General features: G+C 42.1%; 1 protein-coding gene across 1 annotated transcript in view; it reads right to left on the bottom strand.

The window, feature by feature from the left end:
- Moxd1 (monooxygenase DBH like 1) overlaps window positions 1-16,469 on the bottom strand; it is an 85,076-nt gene extending 68,607 nt beyond the window's left edge. Inside the window, exon 1 of the mRNA XM_004651336.2 lies at window positions 16,172-16,469. Within this exon, the coding sequence (XP_004651393.2) occupies window positions 16,172-16,432 (261 nt within the window). The 5' untranslated portion in view covers window positions 16,433-16,469. The remainder of the gene's footprint in view (window positions 1-16,171) is intronic.
- Between the last annotated feature and the right edge of the window lie 10,085 nt (window positions 16,470-26,554).

The following is a 26,554-nucleotide window of genomic DNA, read 5'->3' as shown; positions in this document are numbered from 1 at the left end:
TTCAACCAGAATTTTTCTGTTGGCTTCAATAAAGGTTGAGGATTACCTGAGACCTTCATTTGTTAATGAAGTAAAATTGCCAGGTTCGCCTGTGGCAACACACAACTATTGAATTATTGCGTTTGTGTGGGTAGATACTCCTGTTGCTTAAAACTACACAAGTGGCACTGGCCAGTGGAAGTTATACAGATGTGAAAGAGGGCTATGGGGAAGAGAGAACCTTTTCTTGTTTGGTATACTTGAAACACAGTTACAGTCTCAGGGTAAAATTGATGCTCTTATGTCAGCGTATAAATTTAGAAAAACACTTAGAACTGTCAACACATTCATTCAATTCATCTCAAAAGTGATTTTATGCTATGGGAAAAAGAAACCTTGTTTTCTGTTTAAAACATAATGCTAAATGTCTGAGACCACATTAGCCTTCACTTCACACATCAAGAGGTGACTCTGAATGGCTCTGTGTGAGTGCCTGTGCCTGAAATCTTCCAAACTGTTGCAGGCTGAGTCACAGGGTTCCTATTACAGACCCTAGTTACATAAAATTAGTCATTTCCCAATGGGAATTACCTGAGGAGCCTGAAATAGGGCTGCGCTTATATCTTTAAAGACATTGCCCCTATAATTGGATTACAGTGGGTGGGGAGATTACCTGTGCACTGGGAATTTTTTAAGACCTTCAAATCATTCTCCTTGGCAATCACTTTGGGAACTTCCAATATGGGACTAGGAATATCTTTTCAGGTTCTCAATTCTCTGCTTAACCCAGGACTACCACTGGCCTTAGTGTCAATCCATTTCAGGTCTGGCCCTTGGTCCAGAAGGATCGGGCCTAACAAGGTACCCAGAGACCCAGTGTCTATACAGTTGCATCTGCCATGAATCTCCTTAGTTAAATGAGGTTTCCATGCTTGAAAATTGCAGAGCATTTTTTCAAGCAGCTATTCTACTTTTTAAAAAACTTTTTAAAATATTTATTTATTTATTATTTGCAAGCAAAGAGAGACAGAGGTACAGAGAATGGGCATGCCAGCTACTCTAGCTGCTGCAAGTGAACTTCAGACACATGTGCCACTTTGTACATCTTGCTTTACATGGGAACTGCAGAATCCAACTCTGACCCTTACATTTTACAGGCAAGGGCCTTAACTACTGAGCAATCTTGCCAGCCCTATTCTGCCTTTTTTTTTTTTTAAATAAGAAACTGAGATTTCAAAGTTTTCATTTAGAAACTGCATGAGGGATGAGATGACTCAGCTAGTAAAGTTCTTGTCATGCAAACGTGAGGACCTGAATTCAGAGCCCCAGCACCCACATAAAAGCTGGGCATGGTGGCATATAGGGAGGTGGAGGTAACAGGAGCACTGGAATTTCCTGTCCAGCTAGTGGAGTCTAATCAGTGAGCTCTGGGGACAATGAGAGGCCCTGTCTCTATAAATAAATATAAGGTGGAGAGACAAAGGAACACCCTTGACACTGACTTCTGGCCCTGGCACATACATGCACATCCCACACACAATTGTGCCCACACATACATGAACACACATATACACATGTGTTCACACCCATAAAAATGCACATACATGTGCACATATACATACACACACAAAAAAAAAAATGAAACCAGTATGAAAGATAGAAATCTTCCCCAGAAACATGCTGCTTTTTTACTATAGCTTCACAAAGGCTTTTATCTCTTAATATTATTGGAAATCAAATAAAGAATATAAAGCCAAAACATTAGTACCTAAAAAGCCAAAACATTAGTACCTAATTTCTTAGGAGAAAGAGTTTTTATAAAATCACCTCCGCTATAGCTTGAAGAGTTCTAGTTGAGTTTACCAATTACCACAGCAATAGAAAAGAAGTCATGTGGTCCAAAATATTTGAGAAGGCAATAATTTTATTCTCAACAGGTAGATAATGTTCTATATTCAAGATTTTCTGACTTCTTCAGTGCATAGGCAAGATCATCTTCTTTGTTCCAAGGACAGCCTTCATAATACAGCACACTTGTTTTCCTCTGTATTGCGGTTTATCAGCATCATAGCAGGAGACAGCCAAACAGGCTCTCATTCTCACATCACTCCATTTTATTTCTCTGCTCAGTGTTTGTTTGTTTTTTCCTGTACGGATCATGTCAATTTATTTGTTCGCTGCTACCCCTTTACAAAATTGTGAACTCCAGAGATTCCTGTTGTCCTCTCATTCAGCGCTGGGCACCCAGCGTCTAGAACTGCCAGGAATACTGTGTGAGTGAATGAATGCACATCCTGACGTTGTTCCCCAGGATGAACACGTCACTGAAGCATCCATGGGTGATGTCCATGCTGAGCAACCTGGGGCCTAGTGTGGGTACATCTATTCAATCTGGGAGATAAGACACTGACCTCTAAGGTTACAGTGAATCTCACATGAGATCACACATTGCAAAGACCACAATGCTGAATATATAGAAGCATATCATGAAAACTAGTTTCCTTACCTGCAAAATTGGGAGACAGGGATTGAGATTAGGAGGTTTCAAAGGAAGACAGAAAACTCTGAGCTCTTAAAATACAGTGAGTAAATGCATAGAACAACATTCAAGCAATTTCTCATCATTTGGGCTATATTAGATGAACAGAAAATACCTTTCTGATAAATTATGTATTTATATAATACTCAGATTCATAATCCCAGTACTGCAGTTAATAAAATTATCTGTTTTAAAGTAGGTTTGCAGAAATCTTTGCTCATTTGCTGAATGCGATCCTTAAAATAGTCCATTTTGTGTACCCTAGTGTTTGGGTTTAAAAAAAGATACTTTCTAAAGCAGCTCCCTAAAGAAATATTTATATGCTTAAAAGTTCTTGTCTAGGGCTAGAAAGATGGCTTAGTAGTTAAGGTGGTTGACTGTGAAACCTAAGAACTCATGGTTGAATCTCCAGGTCCCACATGAGCCAGACACACAGTGACACAAGCAGGTAATGTCGCATATGCACACAAGGGATACATGCATCCGGAGTTCATTTGCAGTGGCTGAAGGCCCTGGCATGCCCATCCCCCCCTCCCTCTCCTTCGCCCTTCCCCCCACCCTCACCTCTTTCTCTCTGTCTCTCTCTCAAAAAAAAAAAAAGAGTTCTTTCTAGTTGGGGTTGGAAAGGGCATAGCAATTAAGATGCTTGCCTGCAAAGCCTAAGGACTCATGTTTGACTAGGCAGATCCCACATAAGCCAGATGCACAAAGTGATGCAAGGCTGCACATGCACACGAGGCAGCGCACACTCTGGAGTTCAATTACAGTGGCTAGAGGCCCTGGTACATCAACTCTCTCTCATGCTTGCTCTCAATCTCTCATACAAAAAGTCTAGTCTGTTGGGCTTGCCTCAAAAAAAAGTTCTTTACTAGTTTTTTATTTTAAATAATAATGAAAAGCATTTATGAGGCAAATGTGCAGAGTGGTTGTTTTATTACAAGTTATTATTATTACATAGATCAAATATTTCCTAAAACATGATGGTGTATAATGAATTCATCCCTTTGGCCAGTAATTTTAATCGGGCCCTACTACAGATGATTAATCAATAAACGCCATTCATTTTCTTTGAAGTGGACTGTTACTTCTCCTTCCAAGTCTCCAGAGGCTGCCACTGGTTGCCTGAAGCCTTGAACTTTTGTCAATTCAGGTGCATTGTTCGCTTGGCTGTGAGGTCAGCTTGTTTCCTCTGACTAATTACAAAACCCTCTGCTGGGGGAAGCGAATGGCTGAAGAGCATCTGCATTACTCTAATATCAGAGCACGTGTCCTCATTAGTAATGCATCAAGCATGACGCTTGGAAAGGTCCCTTCCTCATCTGAAATTCGAGGCATCATTCAAAAACTTTAATAAATATCTCTTAACAAGGCTCCAGCTGAGCTTGGTCAGGCTTGCTTGCTTACTTCGTCTTTCCCTTACAGCTTTCAATTTGCTTTCCAAACGTCGTTTCTTCCTTGCAGTTGGCTGGGGGTGCGCACATCGTTAACCACAAAGAACACTCACTGTGATTGCTGTTCCAAGCACTTCCTCCGTGAGTGGCCCGGCTGCAATTACTCGGCTGCTGGAGACGCTGCTCATGAGGCACAGAAAGGCTTCAGTTCCTGAGAGGTCCAAGCGGTGGGGCAACAACAAATGATGACATATGCTGGCCTCCATTCACTGGGGATGTCTCCCCCCATAGGAAGGGTGAATCCATTTTTGTGCAAATTCAACAAGTACATCCGACAATGCTGCTCTCTTCTCTCACTCACACAAACTGGGCATTCATCAACCAGATTGCTGGCCTCCAGTGAGCACTCACAGTTGCTAAGTGGTTCGGATGGGGGTGGAGTTGCTCTGTGTCAAAAAGGGGCAAAGAACAAGGAAAGGACACGAATCCATCAGGGAAATAAGAGTTGAGCTGGATCGCAAAATAGTGAGTTTCTGAAAAGCAGATGCAAAGGACCAACTGTTTCCCACCCCGCCCTTGTGCTGCTGTGAAAGACAGCACACAGAGTGACCTGCACAGCACCCCAGCCTGGGCCACGTGGAGATGTGTGAGCCACTCGGGAGCCGCATATGCTGTAGCTCTCCTGGAGATAGGCTTCGCTTCACTTCACAACCACATTCTCTTGCCTTTTTCTTACCCATTTTGTTGTGGCCTATCATACACCGTGGGTGACATATCTCCAGGCTTTGTCAAGAAGAGGACAATATGAATGGGGAAAATTTTCATAATCTTGACAGGTTTCTAGGTGCAGATTTTTGTTCACTGTTATGAAATAGTCTATACAATCCAGAGTGGTCTCAAACTTGGGATCCACAGGCCTGAGCAACCCCAATGCTGGGGTTACGGACCAATACCACATTGCCCTCTGCAGGTCGTCTCCTTGGGTCTAACTCTGAGTGAGTAAGCGATTGGCAATCACTGAGAAAAGATGGGATGGCTGGCCATGGTGGCACATGCCTTTAATCTCAGCACTCAGCAGGCAGAAATAAGAGGACTGCTGTGAGTTCAAAGACAGCCTAGGATTACAGAGTAAGTTCCAGGTCAGCCTAGGGAAGCGTGAGACCCCACCTTGAAAAAAAAAAAAAAAAAAAGATGGGATGACCAAAGTTCAGAACTCTCTTAATAGCAGGAGGAGGCAGACAGAGAGAGACTGAGGGAGTGTGCAATGGAGCCGTGGAAACATTCCCAATTGTTAAATCACAGTGATTGGAGAAAGGAGAGGGGGCAAGGGAGGGAGAGGAAAAAGAGGAGGGAGAGAAAAGGGAAGGGAGGGAAAGAGAGAGAGAGGGTGGGAAGAAAGAATGGTGGATAAGTAAACATTGCCTCCTGATTCAAGGAATGTCAAGATAGTGCATACATGAAGATTGTTAGTTTAAAGTGGTGCTACTTTCTGTCAGAGTGCTTGATGACCCACCAAAGACCAGTGGTAAGACCCTATTGCTGAAGACTCCATATGCAGCTAATACGCAAAATCGAATGGCATGGCTGGAAGCCAGGAGAGAGTCAGTCCCCAGACAGTCAGCGTGTCTAGTGCCGGAAGGCGCTACATGGGCGACTGGGGGAAATGACCAATATCTGTCCAAGCAACTCATTGTCTAATCTAATTAGCAACAAATAACCTGACGTGATGCCCACACAAGTCCAATAGTGGCACACAGCCATGGTGAGGAACCAACTACTCTTGATTTGGCTAACTGATCCATTCAGTGGTACTAGACCCATAGCTGGAGCTGGGAAATAAGTCAGAACCATACCCAAACACAAGCCCACTCTACAATATCAAGCTATCATCAATCATGGGGTACAAGAGGGCCTACACCTATCAAACTGTCTATCAAAAAAGTAAGTGTTATTTCAATTTTCTGGGTGCTAACTTACTCTCCGTTGGAGAATCTGCTTCTCTTTTTCAGATAGATGCAGATCCTATGGAGACAGCTGCCCCAACATACCTCAAAAGGGGCCCAACTGAAACTAAGGACAATTGGTGAAACAAGCAAGGGTGATATTTTCCTGTGAACCGGATACCAGCACAAAGGGGAAGGAGACCAACGCAGAGAAAAATCAACTCCTACCAAATCAGAGAGCCAGAGCCTCAGAGGCCCCCAACACCTCAGCACTGAAGCAGACCAAAAATGAACCCAACATGGCTCAGGGAAATTTTGCGGAAGAGGGGGGCAGAAAGAATGTCAGAGTCACATGTTGGGTCATGATTTGCAGAGACATTTAACATACCAATAACTGGGGACTAACTCCACAATGCACGACCCATTTACATCAACAAGGAAGGTCTAATGGGAGGGGGTAGATCATAGATGAGCCTAAACAATGGTACCAAACTGCCTGTATTTGATGAAAAGAAAACTAATAAATCAAATTAAAAAAAAATAAAGTGGTGCTACTGAGAGCAATGGAATGCCAGTGAAGATAGGTGTGGAAGAATTGATTGTTCAAAGATGGCCCCACTAATATATTCTAGTATCATGATGTTAAGGTGGAATCTGTTCAGTCTTGAACCCATGAGCCTGTGGTGACAGTAAATACTCACAAATGAGTGACTCAAAGGCCAAACATAAAAGAGCATACATTTTCCTCCAGGGTCTCCTAAGAGGGTCACTCTTGAGATCAGCTGCTATTCTGTGAGGAAGATAAACAGCCATGTAGGAAGGCCACAGTCGCACCACAGAACTGGCTAAGGGCCCAGTCAATAACCAACCTCAACCTCAGAAAGACATGCAGGTGAGTAAGTGCTCAGACACTGCCAGCCAGAGAGTAGATCACAGCAGAGCTGGTCCCACAAACCCTGTTCAAATTATAGACTTTTTAAAAAGCAAAATAATGGGGTTAAGATGGCGGCGTAGGTACCACGCAAAAACAGCCTGGGGGGGGAAGACCAAAAAAAACTCAGCAAAATACACACTTTTACTAAAAAGTGAGGTGTATAGGAAGTTGAGGCGGCAGCGGAGAAGTAGAAGAGTTCCAGAGCATCCAGAGCCTGCACAGGCGGGAACAGCGGCTCCGGGCCGCTCGACTACCCGCCGCAACCGCGGAACGGCAGAAAACCGCCGGACTCTTGGCTCGAGCCGCAGGACAAGCCAGGTGCGGGATTTTCCCCTCACACCGCGCTCTCCGCAACTCGGGAAACGTGAGGGGAGAGCGGCAGCGAGCAACGGAGGGAGAAGCAGACCGCGAAGTAAAAGCACACGTGGAGAAACGATACAACCAGAACAGCGCGGCTCCCTCCCCTCCCCTGCCGCCTGAACCCAGCTCCAGCGAACACAGCAGCGGCCCGGGACCCGGCCACGCCAACTTGGGCTGACGGCGGGACCCAAGCAGGAGCAGAATTCGGCAGCAACTTCAGCGGCTCCAGCACCAGTACCAGTGGCCCCAGCAGCAGCGGACCCAGGAGCGGCAGCGGTGACAGATCCCACAGCAGCGACTTCGGGGGAGCAGCACCGGTGGACACGGCAACGGCAGCTTCAGCAGCGGTGGGGGCTCCGGGGGTGGCGCCTACAACAGCTGCAGAGACGGCGGCAGCGGCTCGGTTTGCCCCGTAGGAAAAGCAAGTGCCCAGCTCCAGAAATCAGAACAGCAGCCCGACGACCCAGGCAGCAACTTGACTGAGACCACAATCACCCAAGGTAACTGGGATTGCACCAGGGAAGGGTCTCACTTGGTCACAAGCTGACTTGGATACCTCAACAGACCAGAAATCTAAACCTCTTTGTTGATAGAGGATCTGGTCATTATAATAACTACTCTTGCATACATACTCGGGGCTGTTTTTGATGGAATGGGTACAGTGTTTAGCTAAATTTTAGAATCTACCAGTATATCATTCCACTACCTTAAGGTCCTACCCTGAAAATATATTACACCAAATCAATTGATACAGCTAAGAATACACAGCTAGCTAGAAAATCCAAGCATTCACTTAATCCAAGATGCAAAAATATATACATTATAACACAAGAAACACTAAAAAGCAAGACGATATAAATCCACCTAATAGTATTAATGCATCAGAAATGTCCTCCAGTGAGAAAGAGTTAGAGGAAATGCCTGAGAAAGAGTTCAAAAGAATAATTATAAATATGTTCAAAGAGGTCAAAGAACACATGAAAACAATCAAAGAAGAAATCAAAGAGGAAATCAAAGAGGAAATCAAAGGAATCAAAGAAGAGTCAGGACACCAATTTAATGAAATAAAGAAGGCAATACAAGACATAAATAGAGAAATAGAAATAATAAAGAAAAACCAGTCAGAATTACTAGCAATGAAGAACACAGTTAATGAAATAAAAAACTCTGTAGAAAATCTCACCAGTAGGATGGATGAGGGAGAAGACAGAATATCTAAGCTAGAAGATCAGGTGGCAGACCTAATGCAGTCCAACAAAGAGAAAGACAAACTTATAGAAAAGTATGAGTGGGAATTTCAAGATATTCGGGACACTATGAAAAGATCCAATATAAGAATTCAGGGCATAGTAGAAGGAGAAGAATTCCACTCCAGAGGCATAGTAGGCATCTTCAACAAAATCATAGAGGAAAATTTTCCCCAAATTGGGAAAGAGGGGCCAATACAGATACAGGAAGCCTTTAGAACCCCAGCCAGACAAAACCCAGAAAGAAACTCTCCTCGCCACATTATACTCAAACTTCCAAACACACAAACCAAAGAAAAAATATTGAAAGCAGTTAGAGAGAAAAATCAAGTTACCTACAAAAGCAAGCCCATCAGGATCACAGCAGATTATTCAACACAAACTTTTAAAGCCAGAAGGGCCTGGAGTGATATATTCCAAGTTCTGAAAGATAACAACTGTCAACCAAGGTTACTTTATCCTGCAAAGTTATCCATCCAAATAGATGGAGAAATAAAGACATTCCATGACAAAAACAGGTTAAAGGAATATCTGAAGACAAAACCAGCTCTACAGAAAATACTTGATAGAATCCTCCATGCTGAACAAAAGGAAAAGCACACATATAAGGAACCTAGAAAAAACCAGCCATACTCAAATACCAGTTAACAGAAGAGAGCACAGGTAGAACAAGTAACACACACACACACACACAAATGGCAAACATAAATACACACCTTTCAATAATATCTCTTAATATCAACGGTCTCAATGCCCCAACGAAAAGACATAGATTTGCAGACTGGGTTAAAAAGCAGGATCCTACAATTTGTTGTCTTCAAGAAACTCACCTTTCTACAAAGGATAGACATTATCTTAGGGTGAAAGGTTGGAAGACGGTGTTTCAAGCAAATGGGCCTAGAAAACAAGCAGGGGTTGCTATCCTAATATCAGACAGGGTGGACTTTAGCCCGAAGTTAGTCAAAAAAGATAAGGAAGGTCACTTTATATTGATTAAGGGCACACTCCAACAGGAGGACATTACAATCCTAAACATATATGCACCTAACATGGGGGCTCCCAAATTCGTCAAACAAACACTATTAGAACTAAGGTCACAGATAACACCAAACACGGTGGTGGTGGGTGACTTTAACACCCCACTCTCATCAATTGACAGGTCATCCAGGGAAAGAATAAACAGAGAGGCATCTGGACTAAATGAGGTCATAGAAGATATGGACCTAACAGATATATACAGGACATTTCATCCAAAGGCTGCAGAATATACATTCTTTTCAGCAGCACATGGAACATTCTCTAAAATAGACCATATATTAGGACACAAAGCAAATCTTAACAAATTCAGGAAAATTGAAATAATTCCTTGCATTCTATCTGACCACAATGGAATTAAACTACAAATCAGTAGCAAGAAAGGCTACAGGGCATACACAAAATCATGGAAGCTAAACAATACACTACTAAATGATGAGTGGGTCAATGAAGAAATCAAAAAGGAAATCAAAAAATTTATAGAGTCAAATGATAATGAGAACACAACATACCAAAATCTCTGGGACACAATGAAGGCAGTTCTAAGAGGTAAATTTATAGCCTTAAGTGCCTATATTAAGAAATTAGAAAGGTCGCAAGTAAACGACCTAATGCTTCGCCTTAAAGCCTTGGAAAAAGAAGAACAAGGCAAACCAAAAAGTAGTAGACGGGAAGAAATAATAAAGATTAGGGCAGAAATTAATGAAATAGAAACAAAAAGATCAATCCAAAGAATTAATGAAACAAAGAGTTGGTTCTTTGAAAGGATAAACAAGATTGATAAACCCTTAGCAAATCTGACCAAAAGAAAGAGAGAAGAGACACAAATTAATAAAATCAGAGATGAACAAGGTAACATCACAACAGATTCCAGAGAAATTCAAAAAATTATAGGGACATACTATAAAAGCATATACTCCACAAAGTATGAAAATCTGAAAGAAATGGATGATTTCCTTGATCTATATGACCTACCTAAATTAAATCAAAATGAGATTAATCACTTAAATAGACCTATAACAAACATGGAGATCCGAGCAGTTATCAATAATCTCCCAACTAAAAAAAACCCAGGCCCGGATGGATTCACTGCTGAATTTTACCAGACTTTTAAGGAAGAGCTAACACCATTGCTTCTTAAGCTTTTCCAGGAAATAGAAAAAGAAGGAATCCTACCAAACTCCTTCTATGAGGCCAGCATCACCCTGATAACAAAACCAGGCAAAGATAGAACAAAAAAAGAAAATTACAGAACAATCTCCCTCATGAACATAGATGCAAAAATTCTCAACAAAATATTGGCAAACAGAATACAAGAGTATATCAAAAAGATCATTCACCCTGACCAAGTAGGCTTTATCCCAGAGATGCAGGGATGGTTCAACATACGCAAATCTATAAATGTAATACATCACATAAATGGGTTGAAGGACAAAAACCACATGATCATCTCATTAGATGCAGAGAAAGCATTTGACAAAATCCAACATCCCTTCATGATAAAAGTCCTACAGAGACTGGGAATAGAAGGAACATATCTCAATATAATAAAGGCTATTTATGACAAGCCTACAGCCAACATATTACTAAATGGGGAAAAACTGGAAGCTTTTCCACTAAAATCAGGAACAAGACAAGGGTGTCCACTGTCTCCACTTCTATTTAATATAGTTTTGGAAGTCTTAGCCATAGCAATAAGGCAAGAGACACACATAAAAGGGATACAAATTGGAAAGGAAGAAATCAAGTTATCACTATTTGCAGATGACATGATTCTATACATAAAGGACCCTAAAGACTCTACTAGCAAGCTGTTAGAGCTAATCAAAACCTACAGCAATGTAGCAGGATACAAAATAAATACACAGAAATCAGTAGCCTTCATATATGCTAACAACAAACACACAGAGGATGAAATCAGAGAATCACTCCCATTCACAATTGCATCAAAAAAAATAAAATACCTTGGAATAAACCTAACTAAGGAAGTAAAGAATCTATACAATGAGAACTTTAAGACACTCAAGCGAGAAATTGCAGAAGACACTAGAAAGTGGAGAAACATCCCTTGTTCCTGGCTTGGAAGAATCAATATCGTGAAAATGGCAATCTTACCTAAAGCAATCTACACATTTAATGCAATCCCTATCAAAATTCCAAAGGCTTTCTTCATGGAAATAGAAAAAACAATCCAAAAATTCATTTGGAATCATAAAAAACCTCGAATATCTAAAATAATACTGAGCAACAAAAAAGAGGCTGGTGGTATCACCATACCTGATTTTAACCTATACTACAGAGCCATAGTAACAAAAACAGCATGGTACTGGCACAAAAACAGACATGTAGATCAGTGGAACAGAATAGAGGACCCAGATGTAAGCCCAAGTAGCTATAGCCACCTGATATTCGATAAAAATGCCAAAAATACTCATTGGAGAAGAGACAGCCTCTTCAGCAAATGGTGTTTTGAAAACTGGATAAATATCTGCAGAAGGATGAAAATAGATTCTTCTATCTCGCCATGCACAAGAATTAAGTCCAAATGGATTAAAGACCTTAACATCAGACCGGAAACTTTGAAACTGCTAGAGGAAAAAGTAGGGGAAACCCTCCAACATATTGGTCTTGGCAAAGACTTTCTAAATACAACCCCAATTGCTCAGGCAATAAAACCACAGATTAACCACTGGGACCTAATGAAATTACAAAGATTTTGCACCGCAAAGGACACAGTGAAAAAAGCAAAGAGGCAACCTACAGAATGGGAAAAAATCTTCGCCAGCTATATATCTGATAAAGGATTAATATCTAGGATATACAAAGAACTCAAAAAGTTAACTAATAAGGAATCAAACAGGCCAATCAAAAAATGGGCTAAGGAGCTAAATAGAGAGTTCTCAAAGGAAGAAATACGAATGGCATATAAGCACCTAAAAAAATGTTCTACGTCACTAGTCATCAGGGAAATGCAGATTAAAACTACACTGAGATTCCATCTCACTCCTGTCAGATTGGCCACCATCATGAAAACAAATGATCATAAATGTTGGCGGGGATGTGGAAAAAAAGGAACCCTTCTGCACTGCTGGTGGGAATGCAATCTGGTCCAGCCATTGTGGAAAACAGTGTGGAGGTTCCTAAAGCAGCTAGAGATTGATCTACCATATGACCCAGCTATAGCACTCCTAGGCATATATCCAAAGGACTCATCTCATTTCCTTAGAAGTACATGCTCAACCATGTTTATTGCTGCTCAATTTATAATAGCTGGGAAATGGAACCAGCCTAGATGTCCCTCAACAGATGAGTGGATAATGAAGATGTGGTACATTTATACAATGGAGTTCTACTCAGCGGTAAAGAAAAATCAAGTTATGAAATTTGCAGAAAAATGGATGGACCTGGAAAGTAGTATACTAAGTCAGGTAACCCAGGCCCAGAAAGCCAAGCGCCACATGTTCTCCCTCATATGGGGATCCTAGCTACAGATGACTGGGCTTCTGTGTGAGAATGAAAATACTTAGTAGCAGAGGCCAGTAAGTTGAAAAGGAGACATAAAGGGTGGAGAAAGGAAGGGAGGAGGATACTTAATAGGTTGATATTGTATATATGTAATTACAATGATTGTAATGGGGAGGTAATATGATTGAGAATGGAATTTCAAACGGGAAAGTGTGGGGGTGGGGAGGGAGGGAATTACCATGGGATATATTTTATAATCATGGAAAATGTTAATAAAAATTAAAAAAAAAAAAAAAAAAAAAAAAAAAAGCAAAATAATGGAGAGTGTGTTAAAGTACTATGTTCTGGGATCTTTTGCTAGGTAAGAATCAGTAGCCAAAACAATAGGCAAGACCCCCAGATACTGAAGCCATTCCCTAACACAGAAAAATATAATCTAAAAGAAAATGGAACTTGCCTCTCTGCCTCCCACGGATGTTCATACCTTGGCTCCAGCCTTTGTTACACATAGCTTTTATTTTTTTCCTCTCTTGGTCCCACACTATTTCATCTATGGGACACATCCCAATTGAGAGGGCAGGTGTGTGTACATTTTGTAGATGGTGCTTTGTACAGTCTTGAATTGTACCAGTATTTACTAATCAAAAGCTTTTACACACACACACACACACACACACACACACACACACACACACAATACTGGATCTGTATCCTCCGGCAACAGTAACTCACTCACATGAGCTCTATACTGTATACCCCACTCAAGCCCTCGCCACTCTTAAGACTGCCATCCAGATTTCTATAAGCATTTGGGTTTGTGGCATCTATTTATCCAACAGTTCTCTACCAGGTTCATTAGGACTGACTCTTACAGAATCATGTAGGAGATGACACCTTTTTGCAAAGAAGAGTCTAGAAAATAATTAAAAATATAAAAGTCAAGGTAATATGAAATCTCGGGTTCAAGTATAAAATTAAATAAGAATGGACAAAATGTATAGGGAAAGCCACAAGATGATGTGACTTGAATGTCAACTTAGGTTACATCAGGCAGTCTGATGCCATTGTCAAACTATCCACAGAGGCCACGCTTATGCCAGTGCCCCAGGAACCAGTGATTTTTTTTGTGTCATTGTTTAATGGAATGTCTGTTCTCACTGGGAGCAAAGTGATACAAAGTCTCAAGTCTACTGATAAGACCATGTGTACCACATTCAAGAACCCTGTTCTGGTTTTGGGATATCACACTTAATCAGGCTACTATATGAAAAAAAAAAATCTCACATAAATAGTTTCTAGGAAGGAAATTTAATTTAAAGTATTGGAAAGTCAAATTGCCTACCCCTGATGAACCAGCTGGACTTGAAACATTATTAATATTATTATCTCACAACTCATTAAAGAAGTGTAAAATAGACTCTCTTTCCATTTCACTGACTAAGATACTTTTATATGCCCTGAAATCAATAGGATACCTAAGAAAATGGAATCATTAAAGGATATTAGCCTAATGAGAGAATGATTAGCCTTCATATATGAAAAGCCAGTGGGAAAATCCCATCTCTTCCCTATTAAATATACTGGGAAAGTGTCCATTCCTAATTTATCTCACAGTGGTGTATATTGCCTACTTGGAGGGAAGTTCCCTGTTTCAAAATCAATCTAATGAGCACCTAATTAAGTCTTATGAAATTTCTATGAATAACCACCAACAAGATGAAAATATTCTGTGGTTTAACAAAATCTGTTTGTGGTGGGCTGGTTATGACACGTTGAATCAGGATTCTGCTCTTGGTCTTTCATTTGATATCAAATTGTGTGGGCTTTCTAGAAATGCTACTTTTTTGGCAAAAGCAATGTGAAACTAACTTTTAAGGTGTATAATACTGTATATTACCGCAGTAAGATGCCTCATGTCCCTTTTTACAAGACATGCAAAGAGAAGTGAGGGGAATGCTACTCTCCTTGCATTGCACAGAGTTTTACCAACTGGGCTGCAGTGGTATTTCAATCAGGTGTTGTCTATTTCATATCACAGGAGAATAAATAATTTAGACAATGAAGCCTGTGATTGGAGTCAAATCTGTAAGTAACAAACGAGCAAGAGAAAACTCATATAGCTGTGAGGTCAGCTACATATACACCCTTATACAGCTTTGTTTTATTAGTTGCAGAGTTATATGGGGAGGAAACGATTAATCTGTGTTGGGGGAGCAAACGCTAGAATATTGCTGTCACTTTGTTTCAAGCCAAAATATAAGTACAAATGTGGTGTCATCTCAGAACGCTGTGCAAATTCAACTTAGAAGTCCTGGTTAGGGAGAAGATTATTGAGACATACACTTTGAAATCCACGCAGGACCTTTTCATAGTACCCAAGGCTTGGGGCAATCCCTGGACAAGAGGAGTTTTCAGCAGCACTTTCATTCGCTAAGGGCAGAGTTCTTGCATGAACGCTGGCAAGAAACAAAAGAGGACACCATCATTGTGATGTAAGCGGTGGTCAGGATCAAAGGTGTCTATTCATTTTGGTTGTTCGTACCTGCCTCTCCTCCCTCTGCATAAAGGCACCTAGGAACAGGCGACATCTACTCCAACTCCCTTACAGCAAATAAGCGACAAGCAAATCAAATTAACTTTGTTGCCTTTTAAACTTAGTGGAATATTTTTTTCCCCTTTGAAGAGGAGGTTTTGTCTGGAGGCTTTAAGGTATGACGGTCTCGCCAAAACAGGCTCTCTCAACACCTCATAGAACCACAAAACACGCGTTTCCTAAAGCCCCCCTCACCACGCAGGGATGTAGCAGGCATCCTCAGCCCGGAGATCCTATGGATTCAGAGGTAGCGGATGGGAAGGGACGCGGTCTTCCCAACGCTGGCGGGCAAGACCACAGCCCTTCCCCTCCGCTAGTGATGCCCCTTAGGGTCCCAGAGCTGAGGGCCGCTTGTGCTCTTAGGGATGACCGCGGATGAGCGGCGGGTATTCGCGGGCGTGTGAAGTGCAGCAGTGGGACAGGGCAGGGTTCACAGAGGAAAAAGTTCCCGGGTTGGATTCCCAGGGCCTCGGAGGCCAGGGGAGCCGAACTCAGGCGCCTGCGACGCCAGACAGCTATAGAGCTGGTGGCGAAGAAGACAGGACTGGCGGGGCTGCGGGCAGCGAGGTGTCCACTCGTCCCCAAGATGGACAGGGGGGGGACACAGACGGTGAGGAGCCCGGGCGCCCTGCACCCGCGCCATCCTGAGGTGGAGACGGGACTTTTCCGACCCGACCGCGCTTACCTGGAGGTAGGGGCGCCCGCGGTCCACCCCGGCCACGACGATGTCGGCCGCGGCCATGGTCCCCGCGGGCGAGAAGCCGAAGCCCACGTAGCCGGCGGTGCGCACCTCGAGGCGGAAAGCGAGCTGGCTGCCCTGCCGGCCCCAGCGCAGCCGGTACCCGCCCTCGGGGTCCAGCACCGTGTGGTGCGGGTAGGACCGGCTGGGACCGCATGTCGTCGCGGGGACCAGCGCCCACAGCAAGAGCAGAGGCCAGAGGGACATCCTGGGCGCCTCCTGCCCGCCGCCGGCACCTGGGCTCCAGCAAGGGCCGCCAGCACCCGCACGAGCCGAGCCTGGCACCGCCCCTGGGGCCCGCCCGCCCGGGAGGGGCAGGAGCCCCTGTCCCCGCCCCGACCCACCCACCGATCGCTGCTGGAGCTCCCAGACCACGCGACCCTCCCCTGGGCATCCACCTGCCGCCCCCAGCCCGGCCTTGGTTAGGTGGGGGCGAAAACAAAGGGAGTTTTGGTGTAGGTTGGACCCTGAGGAAAGAATGGGACAGAGAAGGAGGGCAGCCCTGGGAGGTGATGGAGAGGAAGTGAAAGTCTACTTTGAGGGCTTTGTGTCGCTTGCTGTGAACGTGCCAGAGCCACTGGACCCACTGCTGCAGATTCCACATGGAGAGCGGGGTTCAGCTGCCCCCCCGCAAGTGCCCTTCCTTCATGATTCACCCCTGGAAACCCCAAACCTTACCCCTCACAACAGGAGTCAAGGGCCCTAGCTTTCCACCAGTTTGGTTTGGTTTGGTTGTGAAGTTGTGAGGGGACCCACTTGAACGCCTCTTTACCTGCAGTTTGAAGATCTAGCCAAGTAGATGTTTATGGACTTAGGAGTTGAGGACATGGCTGCTGTGTAAGTATGACCTGGATTCACAGGGAGGCCTCCAACTTGTGTTGATCCTCCTACCTCAGCCTCCCGAGTGCTGGGATAAAAGACGTGTGCCAATGTACCTAACCTCTTTTGTTTTTCCAGTTTTTTTTTTTTTTTCATTCCCTCTGAACTCCACACTCCAGCCTCTAGAATGCTCAGTATGACCAGTACATATTACCTTCATTAATTTAAGTTTACCTTGCCATGTCGTTGTAGAGGAAATACCTCCTAACTGAAATATCCCCGCCCGAAGGAAAGTGGGAGGCTCTGGAAACTCAGGACATCAAGTCTGAGAAAACTGAAACTTAAAAGGTCACACAACCACTCCCCAAGGTTATAGATGTGGTCAATAACTGTTGAGATCAAACTTTGACCACTGTTGAGTATTGAAACGTTCCCTCCTGGGGGAAAGAAGCTCTGGAAACTCGGGAAGTCAGTAACTCTGGGGAAAAGGTTGCCAGACCCCACCCTAAGGCTCTGTAATGGGAGAACAACTGCTTGGAAAGAGACTCCGCTCCCCTGCCATAGCAGCTGCCTGCTGGTTGTGCGGTGAGCTCCAGAGGTGCAGCTTCCTGAGTGGTCCCCTGTGCTGGGCCGGGCTTTGCTGAGATGCACTTGCCTTTGAGTCCTCCCCTGCTCCTGTAAGCAACCCTTCACCCTGCTCCATAAGTAACCGCAATAAACTCGGTGGTTCACAAAAAATGCTTTGGATGTCATAGTACTTTAGATAGAGTCTTAGCTGGGGTTGAATACACATGCGTTTGTGTCACCCCAGGGAAATAGTTTCCTGTGACCCATTTTTTTTAAAGAAAGTTCCAAGGCGGCTTACAAAACTACTAAACTATTAAAAAGTGGTGAATGAAAACTGGGTGAAACAATAGTACAGGCATGTCCTGTGTGCTCTGGGGTCAGAGGCTCCACACCAGATCCCCCCCACACACACACACTTCTTATTCTTTGTACTTGTCTTCCATCTCATCCTCTTTTGTTTTTACCCTCGTGTATGTTTTCTCTTCCACGTTTCCCCTCTAACTTCTAGCAAGTTACCAGCACATCTCTCAATTTTATTCTGAAGCTTTAAGTACACTTGATCATGTCCAGCCAGAAGGTAACCCTAACATGGACCTGCCACCTGGGAGCTTCCGAGCATTGTTTTCTCCAGGAGAGAAGGGAACAAGGTCCACAGAGCCAGCCTGTGACAGAAGAGCCTAAAGTAGCAGCCACCAGGTACCTGTGCTCTAAGAAGACCCACTGGGAAGATACAGAAAGCAGCAATCTAAGGAGGGAAGAATTAGAACTGGGTTTCTAGCAGGGTCTTGGAGGTTGCTGCTGGTGCTGGCTGCAAGGAAAGGGGGTGTGGAGAGAATGAACAAGGGGACACAGGACAAGATGTGTGCAGTGTCGTACCACCTGGGGCAAGCCCACTGTTCTGAGCCCCTTGCTCTGCTGGCTGGAGAGTCCCAGTCCCGGGCAGTTCAGCTACCAAAGAGTGGCCAAGGGCAAGTGCCCTGTGTCACCCTTCCATTGTTCTTAGCTTAGAGGAACTTGGAAACCAAAACATCACTCTCCCCTTTGTGCTGGGGTTCCCTAGGCAAATCCCAAATCCACATCTAGCTGGATAGTTTTTGTCTCTTAATAGAAATGAAACGCTGTCACACCTTCTGGGATTTTACCCTCCTTCACTGTTCCCGCATGGAGTCATCCCTCTGCTCTTGGTTGCCCACTGGCCTCTGGAAACACATGCTAACTCCCCCTACACTCTGGGTGGAGAGCCATATTGGTTCACATTGCTTCCTGTACCAGGTTTGTCTTTTCTGTCTGCACCCTTGGAGACATTTTCTTATCCTCCGGCACTTCACAGTCAGAGGGCACCATCCCCTCCGTGGTAGTGAACATGCTCTTGCAAAGAACAAATGTTCTGCGCAGGTATCATTTGGACATGCCAGTGCACTAAGGGTGTACAGACATGCTTCCTCACAGTTGACTCTTTAGATCAAGGACAATATTGGTCCCCTGATGTAACTTCATTTCCTAAACTACAGAAAGACACACAATAGTAAACATTTATAAAAAGAGTGAGTAGATGCATCTTCAAGTCTTTATTATATCATCTTAGTAACAAAGTTGGAAGGAAAGTTTGGGCCTCAGATTGCATTGGTAATGAGAAAATAGAGACTATTACATATGGCTACACAAAAGAGAAAGGTGTAAGTATTTTTAACTGTTTCATTCAGATCATTGTGTGTTAAGTTATTATCTCTTCTTGTGACTGACAATCTAATTGCTCTGAGTACTCAAGAAACATTAAAACTAATGAATTCATCTTGAGATTAGATCATCAAGCAGAATAAGATTAGCACAATTCATACTCAAGAGACCCACTTTAGTTTGGCTTGAAATAACCCAGGAGCTTAAGATAGAATAGAAAATTGTGTCCTGTTCCCTTTATAAGCTCTTGTGTTTGCTAGATCAAAACCAGCTCTATCTTTGCAGATTCCCCAACTGGAAATCAGTTAAGGTATTTCTACTTGTCTTAAACCCATGAAGAACGCAGGGGAATTACTAGGGGTGTGGCTCAGTGGAACAGTGACTGGTTAATATGCAGAAGGCCTTGGGTTCCATTACTAGCACTGCCAACAGTAGGGCAATGGGAGGAGCAGAACAAAGTATGAATCAACTCAAAAGTCAGTATAGGGCAGAGAAGAGAATGAAATCCAAAGAAAAGGGCTTTTGAGTTTATTTCTTTTTAGTTTTTTTTTTTTTATTATTGACAACTTCCATAATTGTAAACAATATCCCAGGGTAATTTCCTCCCTCCCCCCACTTTCCACTTTAAAACACCCCTCTCCATCATATCCCCTCCCACTCTCAATTGGTCTCTCTTTTATTTTGATGTCATGATCTTTTCTTCCTATTATGATGGTCTTGGGTAGGTAGTGCCAGGCACTGTGAGGCCATGGATACCCAGGCCATTTTGTGTCTGGAGGAGCATGTTGTAAGGAGTTCCACCCTTCCTTTGGCTCTTACATTCTTTTAGTCACCACCTCTTCCGCAATGGACCCTGAGCCTTGGAAGGTGTGATAGAGATATTGCAGTGCTGAGCACTCCTCTGTCACTTCTTCCCAGCACCATGATGCCTTCTGAGTCATCCCAAGGTCACTGCCATCTGAAATGTGAAGCTTCTCTAATCAAAAGTGAGAGTAGCATTAATATATGGGTATTAACATTAAGAGAAGTGAAGTGCTTACTGGGCAGTTTGGTGAGCATAGTATATACATTTAACCAGACAATATCAGACCTTACACCCCTAAGTCTCATGACTACCTCTGTTTTAAGTTTTCAGTACCAGAGATATATTCCCTCCCGTGGAGCAGGCCTCAGTCAAACTAAAGGGCAGTTGGTTTGCCCCATAACAGGAATTCCACTATTGTACCCATTGGTTCATTTGGCCTGGCTAGCCACATTTAAGGACTGCAGTGTCCACTGTTGAGTATCTTCACTGGTGATTTCTCTCTCTCCCATTGAACTGCATGCAGAATGGCTTCTTCCAGTTTTCTGTCAGCTGGTCTACATGGAGGAGGTTATCAGCTCAGTTCTAGCAAGATTTCTCAGTGACCTTGCAGCCCAAGTATGTGGAGTCTTCAACAATAGGGTCTTACCATCTATTCCTGGTGGGAAACCACAGGCCTCAGCAATGGCCTATAATGTTTTGGGGTATCAGGGACCTCCCTGGCCAACAATTCATTAGAAGGTATCCCAACACTGACACTGAAAATTTTCTAGTAGCAATCTATGGCTCCCGAGTGTTCCATTGTCCAAAAAAGTAGGTCTCCATATAACTTACTTATATCCTCTTAGATTTTGATTAGCCCTCCCTCCTCCTTTCCTTTATTCAGTCTTTTCCCCTGACCTCACTTAGGCCTTTTCACTCCCATTAATCTGTTCTTCTACTTACATGTATACAATACCATTCTATTAAGCCCCCCGCCCTTTCTATTCCCCTTATAGCTCCTTTCTAGCTTACTGACCTTTGCTACTGAGTTTTTGAACTATTGTTTTTGAGAACATTGAATGTGCTTTTATACAAATAAAAGTCAGTAACTGCAAAAAAGTATGAGTGACAAACTAAACTAAAACAAAAAAATATAAAAAAATTCACCATCCAAAAATAATTATGGTATGCATTTCTGGGCCTTTCAGAACCCAGTTCCATTAGACATAGGAGGAGCAACAGCCTGTTGGACAAGAATTTGCAAAGAAACAAGCAATTAATTTTGTAAGACTCAACTTGAAATAAACAGAGTGACTGGAAACCTGCAAGCAAGACGGTTTATTTCCTCCCCAAGTATCTTTGGGGCATATGCATTGCCCCTGACACCTTATAAAAGAGAGAGAGAAAAAGAGAAAAACAGAATAAGTAAAACTAGAAATTGGGTAAGATCTACTTAAGTTCAGGACACTCAACCAGGTTTCTCCTTGTTAAAAGAAATAATTTTTTAAAAAATTTTCATTCAGAAATAGAAAATGTATTTATTTTTTACTTGCTTCCCCTTCTAATGTTCTGAATCACACCTTGCGATGAGCCAGTGAGACAGTACCATATTGAGCTTATCCACCCCAAACCCTCTCTGGCTAAAGTATTTATGTTTCTACATTAGTCAACTGCAAGAGCCTATTGGAGGGGTGAGGCAAAAAGAAAAGCCAACAGACAGATAGATGGGAGCAAGCCCATGCCAAGTGTCTTGGTATGAACAAGGACCGCCTAAAATAGGTTCCTTGAAAGGAGGATCATCATTTTCCTGTCTGCTTGTACCTAAGGTACAACAATACTAAATATTTATATAGTTCCTGTCTTCCAGGGAGTGCAAAGAAAAATATTTATGCAAGTGTTCTCAGCACTCCTCCCCACATTCACATGTGAAATCTCAAGTATTTTCTTGCTGTTGTCTGTAAGCTTGACCACTTTTGTGGATAGGTGACTGGTTCAAGTTCATACTATGAGTCAGTGGCAGAAAAGATAAAAATAGAACTTTGGTTTCTCCTTTTGTTTTTAACAATCTACCTTCTCTTGTTCTTGCCTCATATTCAATAAAAATAATTTTTAATATTTTAGTTTTATGTATTTATTTATTTTGACAGAGAAAGAGGGAGAGTGAGAGAGAGACAGACACAGAGAAAGGGTGTGCTAGGGCCTCCAGCCACTGCAAATGAACTCCAGATGCATGTGCCCTCTTGTGCATCCGGCTAATGTGGGTCTAGGGAAATCAAACCTGGGTCTTTTGGCTTTGCAGGCAAATGCCTTAACCAATAAGCCATTCCTCCAGCCCCAATAAAAGTAATTTTTAAAGCTACCAGGTCCTCACCAGCAAAGATTCAGCAGGGCTGATACTGCTCATACAATACAGTGACATACATTAATGTCTTCCTCTGCATTTAATCGTGGCAGCCTTTGCTGATGACAGTGATGTGGAGGGAAGTTAGGGGAGGTAGCACATTTGCTTCCACTCTCAGGAAACTGAGATGCGTTTTTTCTAAGTTTTGAGCTTTACTGTGAAATTATAACACTGAAAATCACTCCCGAGTTCTTTAGAAAATCTCAGCAAGCAAACCACTTACCTAAAACTTACGTGTTAGTTTGAGCTATAAACTCACACTCTGAAGTTCAATGTTTTGAACTTGAATGTTAAAAGGCCATGAAAGGCGGGGGGGGGGGGGGAAGACAGCAAAACTCTTACCAGTAATGATATAGAATGCATGATGTATATCAATAAAGTGTTAGAAAAGAATAGATTTATGCCAAGTGTTCAACCTGTAAAAAGGCAAGGCCATACCTCAAAGGTTGTCTGGGGGCTTGGTGAGAGCAGTGTGCCTTGGAACTGTAGCGTTCTCATAACCAGAGTATATGCACCTGTGCAGGCAAATCTCACTTCTGAGGTACTTCCAGTGATGTTAGCCTTGCAAATAACCTTAGAAACTCCTTTTTTGCACACTCTTAGCCTGTAGATAAAGGAAATGAGTATCAGATTAAAGAGGATTATGGAAGACTACACTTTTTGAAATACCAGCAGGAAGTTTGGTTGCCTGACACAATTGTCACCAGCAACTGCCTCCTCTGCACCCTCCCCTGAAACCCTTGAATCACTCCTATTCTACACTGGTGTTGGCTTTACAAAGTCAGTAGACATATTAGGAGGAAGAGCTAGGCAAAAAAAGGACAGGTGTAAATAGCTTTTTCTCCCCAAGCCCAAGACTCCCTAGAAAACCTCTATTTCTAATATGCAGCTGACTTAATTCCTAATCACTTGACCTTGTATGTAGCCATCAATTTAAAGAAAATCATAGGTTTAACCACAAAGAGCAATAAGCATCAAATCAAAATTCAATAAAACTTTTATACCACAACGGGATTGATGAGATGACTCAGCGCAATTCCCTCAGTTCTAAAATTTCACATGTGGTTTTGGAAAATTTAATGAATTCTGTACTATAGTAAGATAATATACTGTAATTGATATTATAATAAAAGAACATAAGGATAAGAAATATAAATATAAAATTTCAGTTTTCCCAAAACAGAACTGAAGCCATTACTAGGAGTGATGAATAATGAATAAAGTTTACTCTAAAGAGAAACACTGGGATAATAAGCAATTATTTACATATGAAAACAGGCATATTTTGAGAATTATTGTTTTGACATTGAAGCATTCCAAATCAGTACAGGAATAAAGAAGAAAAATGTGGAGCTAGGGAGATAGTTCAATGGTTAAAGGTACCTCTTTGCAAAGCCTGCCAGCTCCATTTTGATTCCCAGTAAAGCCAGACACACAATGTGGCACATACATCTTGGAGTTCGTTTGCAGTGGCAAGAGGTCCTGGTGTGCCCATTCTCTCTTCCTCTCAAATACATTAATAAGTAAATTTATTTTTAAAATAAGAAGAAAAATGTGTGTGTTTACTTCCCATCTTGAAAATTTTATTTCTTCTCATCTATCCCTTTAATATCCAGTCTTAGGGAGGGGATTCAAAACTCATCAAAACAGAATATAAGAGCTGAACACTAAAGGAAACTTACAAAATGCCCTCCAAGGCTCAGAGAACATTGCAAAAGAGAGGGCAGAAAGATTGTAAGAGCCAAAGGGTGGACAGGAGTATCCTGAGGCATTGCCCTCCCCACAGAGACTGGTGCATTCATGACTCCACAGTAAATGCTGACAACCCCTTCAGTGTGATGGGGCCAGAGGAGAGGGAATATAAGACTATAAACCTCTAGGAATATGACCAATATGTTAATGTAGTAAAGTTCTCAATAAATAGTACTAAAAGAAAGATCTAGTCTCGTTGTTTTTTGGAAATTTCCACTTTTACAGATCCAATTTAAAATTAGATAACTGGTTTTATATAAACATAATTGGGTTTTCAAAAACAATCTTTTCTATTACGTAGATAATTAAAGACTGTACCTCTTAAACCAAATAATCGGATTGATATCACTGTTGTGATGGGCCAGTTAATCACTTTACCTTCCTTTAAAGCAGTGTTTGCCTAGTCAGGATTATCCAGATGATATGAGGGTATGCTCAGGGTGGTATTGCCATAGATATGCTGGTCTATCCATGCCACAGACCATCATAAGATCAGCTTGGCTAGCAAAACCACAAGAATAGTGGCAGCACAGAAACCTCACTGACAGAGCATACTCTATGGAGTCTAGGCTCTGGAAGAACTTCACTCTACCTACAATGCCCTCTTCCTCTCTACTCTTTCTCTTCCATGCTTTACGGAATTAATACATTGTAAAAGCCAATCCCAGTGTGAACCTGGGATACCAGAACCATAAAGAACAACTGTTATAAGGAACCAGACACTGTTAGTGTTAGAAGTCAAAGAACAATGAAAGCAATAAGAGTGCAGAATGTTGCAGGTGTGAAACATGAATGATCCTCTTAAACTTCACAGGCACTTTATGAGGCCAGTATTGTTCAACCCATTTGAAGGAAATTAGGAAGCTGGTTTCCAAATTCTGTAAGACCAAAGAAAACAGAATCATCTCTGGGTTGTGAAGGAAGAATTTTCTTATATTTATTAGTACTGTGAACTATCACTTTTTTTTTTTCCAGAAAGTTTAGCTGGGCATGATGGCACACACCTTGAATCCCAGCACTTGGGAAGCAGAGATAGGAGGATCACTGTGAATTTGAGGCCACCCTGAGACTACATAGTGAATTCCAAGTCAACCTGGGCTAGAGTGAGATCCTACCTTGAAAAAACACAATAAAAAGAAGAAAGTTTTGGGGCTGGAGAGATTGCTTAGCAGTTAAGATGCATGCCTGGGAAGCCTAAGGACACCAGTTTGATGTACCAGGTCCCATGTAAGCCAGATGCACATGGTGGTGCATGCGTCTGGAGTTTGTTGGCAGTGGCTACAGGCCCTGGCATGCCCATTCTCACTCTACCTGTCTCCCTTGCTCTGCTCTATCTCTAATTAATTAATTAATTAATTAATACATTAATTAATTAATTAATAAGATAATTATTTTAAAAAAGAAAGTTTTAAAATATCAAATAATTCTATTGGTAGTATTTTCTTTAGACACAACTGAGCAAATAACAGGGGGTCAATTTGCTACAGATATTTTGGAGCTTTTCTTCATACACTTCCCTAGATTATGTGTAGTTAATAAATTCTTGAAGAAATGGCTGTATACCAAAACTAGTTCTATGACACCGTGACATACAAATTTTAATGTGGAAAGATCATAATGGATGTTATCAGTTATTTTCTCACTGATAGGATAAAACATGCAATCAGAAGCAGCTTAAAAAACTCAATGCATTCTGATTAAGGTCAGGAACTAGGCAGGAGTGCCCACATTCACCACTGCTTTTCAACATAATACTTGAAGTCTCTGCTCAAGCAATAGGAAATAAAAGTGATACAAAGTAGAAAGAAAGAAGTCAAATTAGCCTCGTTCTCAGATGACATGATTCTATACCTAAGAGAACCAAAAAACTCCTAAAAGTGATAAGTGCTTTCAACAAAGTCAGAAAAATCACTAGCCTTCATATATATCAATGACAATAATATGGAAAAAGAAATAAGGGAAGCTGTCACTTTTATAATAGTCACACAAAATATAAAATACCTTGAAATCTCCTTAATCAAGGAAATAAAAGACCTGTACAATGAAAACACAAAAACACTGAAGAAACAACTGGAGGAAGACATGAGAAGATAGACCAACCTGCCACACTCATGGATTAGAAGAAGAAAATGGCCATATTTCTAAAAGTAATATATAGATTAAATGCAATTCAATCAAAACCCCAGAAACATTCTTTACAGAGTTAGAAAAAAAAAAAAAACAGGCTCAAAATCCATATGGATATATTAAAAGACCTTCAATAGTCAAAAATGTACTCAGCAAAAGGAACACCTCTGATAGCATCACAATACCTGATTTCAAGTTAAGG

Source organism: Jaculus jaculus, chromosome 9 (assembly GCF_020740685.1).
Source record: "Jaculus jaculus isolate mJacJac1 chromosome 9, mJacJac1.mat.Y.cur, whole genome shotgun sequence".
Taxonomy (NCBI): domain Eukaryota; kingdom Metazoa; phylum Chordata; class Mammalia; order Rodentia; family Dipodidae; genus Jaculus; species Jaculus jaculus.
The sequence above is the reverse complement of the archived record's forward strand: the minus strand, read 5'-3'. Positions and strand labels throughout refer to the sequence as shown.